This window comes from Melanostigma gelatinosum (genome assembly GCF_949748355.1).
Source record: "Melanostigma gelatinosum genome assembly, chromosome: 8".
NCBI lineage: Eukaryota > Metazoa > Chordata > Actinopteri > Perciformes > Zoarcidae > Melanostigma > Melanostigma gelatinosum.
Genome location: NC_136641.1, coordinates 23,861,745 through 23,866,059, shown reverse-complemented (window position 1 = coordinate 23,866,059; position 4,315 = coordinate 23,861,745). Strand labels below are relative to the sequence as shown.

At 45.3% G+C, this 4,315-nt stretch overlaps 1 protein-coding gene across 1 annotated transcript; it reads left to right on the top strand.

Moving 5' to 3' along the window:
• The first annotated feature begins 308 nt into the window (after nt 1–308).
• On the top strand, nt 309–3,919 carry tnnc1a (troponin C type 1a (slow)). The gene is made up of 6 exons (XM_079273266.1): nt 309–417; nt 1,679–1,709; nt 1,891–2,037; nt 2,335–2,449; nt 2,950–3,086; nt 3,257–3,919. Exons 1-6 carry the CDS (start codon nt 394–396, stop codon nt 3,286–3,288), a joined length of 486 nt encoding a protein of 161 aa, XP_079129392.1. The 5' UTR covers nt 309–393; the 3' UTR covers nt 3,289–3,919.
• The last annotated feature ends 396 nt before the right edge of the window (nt 3,920–4,315 follow it).

Here is a 4,315-nt window from a genome sequence, read left to right as displayed (position 1 = left end):
ACACACCCTCCAGAGCCCTCTGTGTCTCTGGTCCAGGTCTGGAGGAATGTTGAGTGTCTCTATAGCTCCCTCCCTGGAGATTAGGCTTCACCAGGCCCCCCTCACTTCATTCCAATCCAAAGTATGCCCCCTAAGAGCTGCTGCATTTTTATCTGAGCCGGGTGATTGTGACAGATTGGCCAAATGACACACAAACACACGCTCGTGGACACACGCCGAGGCACAAAACAGAGGGGAGGCTGGGGTCCGGGGTGGTGGTGGTGGGGGGGGGGGGGGGGGGCTCCTGCTATAAAACCCTCCCAGGATGAGGCCGGTGTCCTGCCCTGAGCTGGACAGAAACTCCTTCCTCTGTGCCAGGACGCCGTCGCGACAGGCAGCAGACGAGCCGCCAACATGAACGACATCTACAAGGCAGCGGTACGTCCTCTCACGACTGGCTTCCTCTGATTTTAGTTTGTTGGATGCTCCCCAAAAAAATTAATCTGTGTGTGTGAACTAAATTTGGTATGAGGGTGATGTTGTTTTGCATCTCAAACCCTAATCTCTAACATTTGTTATCAGTGACTTAAGTCTTTTACGCCGTCCTGTTTAAGTGGTCGTTGCATGGAATATTCTGGCACTTGTATATGTGTCGTATGCAAAAGTCCCCCATCACTTTGCTCATCTGACGTTACTTGACAAATTCCTGCTTGCGCAGCACATCGCCTCCATCACCAGCTGATGTCAGAGGAGCCCCGACACCATATACGTCTCTAGATGTTCTCCTACTTCAGCACCTATCAGAGCTGATAGGAGCCACTCAGGAGGTCACTGGCAGGACAGGTCGCTGGTCCGCGTCGTGCCGCTTCATTCATGACTTCAAATGGAACGGTCCCCCCCCCCTTCACATGGCTAATTTTGGCCGGTTGCTCAGATGCGTTCGCGCCCGTGGTCCTCTGGTGCCAGAGAAGGGCTTCAGGTTTAGATAAACCCCCCGCGACTGAATTCCAGCATTATCTGTGAGCCCGAAAGCCGTGTGGCTGCGGCTGTCTGTCCATCCATCTCCGCCCGGACGGTCAGCCGGCTGTCCCGTCCCTCACAACCCAGAGTGAGGGGTGCAGCTGAGACAGTAAAGGGAGCGCACACAGGAATGTACAATTGTTTGTTTTGATGGAATTCTTTTTTTTCATATATCACAACCATGTGTGTATGAGTGTCTGCATGTGTTTGTGTTTAATTTATAGCAGACGACAAACAATAACTCTTACATAAGCAGCTGTCTCCCTCTCTCATTCGTGGTAGCTTTTCCAGGATTACTGTTCCATTGTTGGGCCAGATCCACAGCTATGCTAATTTAAAGCACTGTGTATTGTGTCCTTTATCTGTGGTTCCTGATGCTGTCTGTTTATTTTTAACTCCTCCTCTTACTGGCTCTCACATGACATATAGGTTCTGTCAAGAATGGCCCGGTGTGTGGGTCAAAGATGTAGCCTTTGTTGACTGAAAAGTCACCAAAACAGATAATCTAGTTCAGATATCTTAACTGATTTCCATAAGAAGTGCAACAGTATTTTTGAGCATTGGTACGAAATGGATGAGTAAGACATTTAAATAGACAGTTTCTGAGAATGTACAGAATATACTGATTGCCCACATTGGTACCAAAGCATTCACGACTTATACTTTTTACTTCTTGCAGGTTGAGCAGCTGACAGACGAACAGAAAAATGGTGCGTAAACTACAAAATATCTCAGTCTGTACACATGTAAATGTAAATCTCTTGAAGAATACATCAGAAAGTCACTTCTTTTCCAAATATGAATTCATTCATCTGAATAATGTTGACAGCGGTTTGCAAACGTGTGGCTCACCCTGTCCATCGCATTCGTATCATGTCCTGTGCGTTGCAGAGTTCAAGGCCGCCTTTGACATCTTCGTACAAGATGCGGAGGACGGCTGCATCAGCACCAAGGAGCTGGGGAAGGTGATGAGGATGCTAGGCCAGAACCCCACACCGGAGGAGCTGCAGGAGATGATTGACGAGGTGGACGAAGACGGTAAATCAAAACACCCCGGCGCTAACGGCACAACAAACTAAATGATGGTTGATTGCCGCTGACCTCCGTCTCCACGGAGCAGCCGGCAGGTCCATCATTGCACAATCATGCGGCGCAGACAGGCTTCGGTTCAAACCCTCTGAGCTCTTCATGTCAAACGATTGTCAAGGGTCTTACACACAGCAAGACGTGTCGGGCTGAATTAAAGGGAAATGCGTATCAGATGAAGCACAAGTTAACTTGAATTATCTATGTGCTGTAATGATGAAACATAAAAAGTGCATTGTTTGTGTCCAGGGAGTGGCACGGTGGACTTTGACGAGTTCCTGGTCATGATGGTGAGATGCATGAAGGACGACAGCAAAGGGAAGTCAGAGGAGGAACTGGCGGAGCTGTTTCGCATGTTCGACAAGTGAGTTTTTAAAACCCGTTGCAAGTTTGCCCCATTGAATTTTAAAAGCTTAAGATGCTGTAAACTTGACAGAGTTAAAAAAAAAAAATCACCACAGACTGGTGATGGAATTCCTCATGGAGTATCTCCAGCAAAGTATGCTCCTCGTGTGCAATTATGAGTACTGACAAAATGCCAGGCGGCTTCTCCGCAGCGTACGGCATGCTGTTTGCTCCGTAATCCTTTTTGACAGCACAGAATATTTCAAACACCCACTCCATGTGAGCCAGACACCTCGCCTCAGCATCAAAGAACGAACTTTTTTTTTTTCTCTCTCTCTCTCTCTCTCTCTCTCTCTCTCTCTCCCCCTATCTCTAACAATGACAGTTCCCAAACACTTAAAGATATGATCAGTCACATGTCACACACAAACACGCCACCTCCTCCACTGCCATCTGTGAAGCGTAACTCAGGTTTTGTGATGTGCATTAATATATTTCACTCCCTTTTGATTTTTGCAGGAACGCAGATGGTTACATTGACCTGGACGAGCTGAAAATGATGCTGGAATCTACAGGAGAGGCAATTACCGAGGACGACATCGAGGAGCTGATGAAAGACGGGGACAAGAACAACGACGGCAAAATTGACTACGATGGTGAGGAGTTTGAAATGTCAAGTGGTGAGGGGTGAAACGGTTCTGTAGAGCAAATGCTCCGACGCTCATCCCACCAAAACACACGCCAAAGAAAACATTTACTTGATAAAAGCATCTTGCTTTGGGGCGCAGAAGCTATTTGCTAACCATGTCTTCCCTTAATTCCACAGAGTTCTTGGAGTTCATGAAAGGAGTGGAGTAATCCTGAACAAGAGAAGAGCCAGAGTGTTATTTTTGTATTTTCTCTGTGACTCCACGGTCATCTGTGGAAAAGTGGAAGCTGATTTGGAAATGCCGCTGATAGAAACAATGGAACAACTTTGCAAGATTCAGTCGAATACTGTAGCTGAATGTTGATGTATTTTTCTACCATCTCTTGCATCGTTGTAAATACAGTTTGTAACTACTTTTTGGTGCCCGTGTATACAGAATTTGTGTAAATGTATCCAAATTACTTATGTTTTCTATAGAGGCCACATAGTGTACCCGATTGGCTGCTCGAACTATCAACTTTGTGTTTGTTTCCGACTAAATCTTATCTCTGAAAGCGCCACAGGCAGTTTACAAATGAGAGGCTGGTGTTGTTTAGCTGGACAGAACATGTATGTGTGCACAAAGCAGAACACATTCATGAGTTAACATAGTTTTACACCAGGCTTCGGTTGACTAATCATACTCGAGCAATGTACTGGATCCAGTTTGTATACTGTGCATGTTCTGATGTGCACATAGTGTACGTTTCGGTATGTTTAAGAGACCCTCAGGACTCTTTATGCCCCTCTCAGGCCCCCTGCAACACCTGCATATTTCTACACGAAAAGTCAGTTTGGAATTTGCGCTCATGTAATAAACAAGATGCATTTGTCAGAGCTGTCATGCTGTCATTTTTTCATTTTGTTTGAATCCTCTAATTTACTGTAAAGGGAAAGTTTACCCCAAAATACATATTTAAAATACATATTCTTCCTCTTACCTGTAGTGATATTCATCAATCCAGATTGTTTTGTTGTGAGGAGCTTAGTTGTGGAGATATCGTCGTAGAGATGTCTGCCTTCTCTCTAATAGAATGGGACTATATACTCAGCTTGTGGTGCAAAAAGAACAAAATACATTCAAAAAAACTTAACAGCAACGTCTCTTTCCAGAAATTGTAACCCAAGATAATCCACACACCTTAAAATTTCATATCGGAACTATTTTCTTTAAACCATACTTCCTACATGAAACTT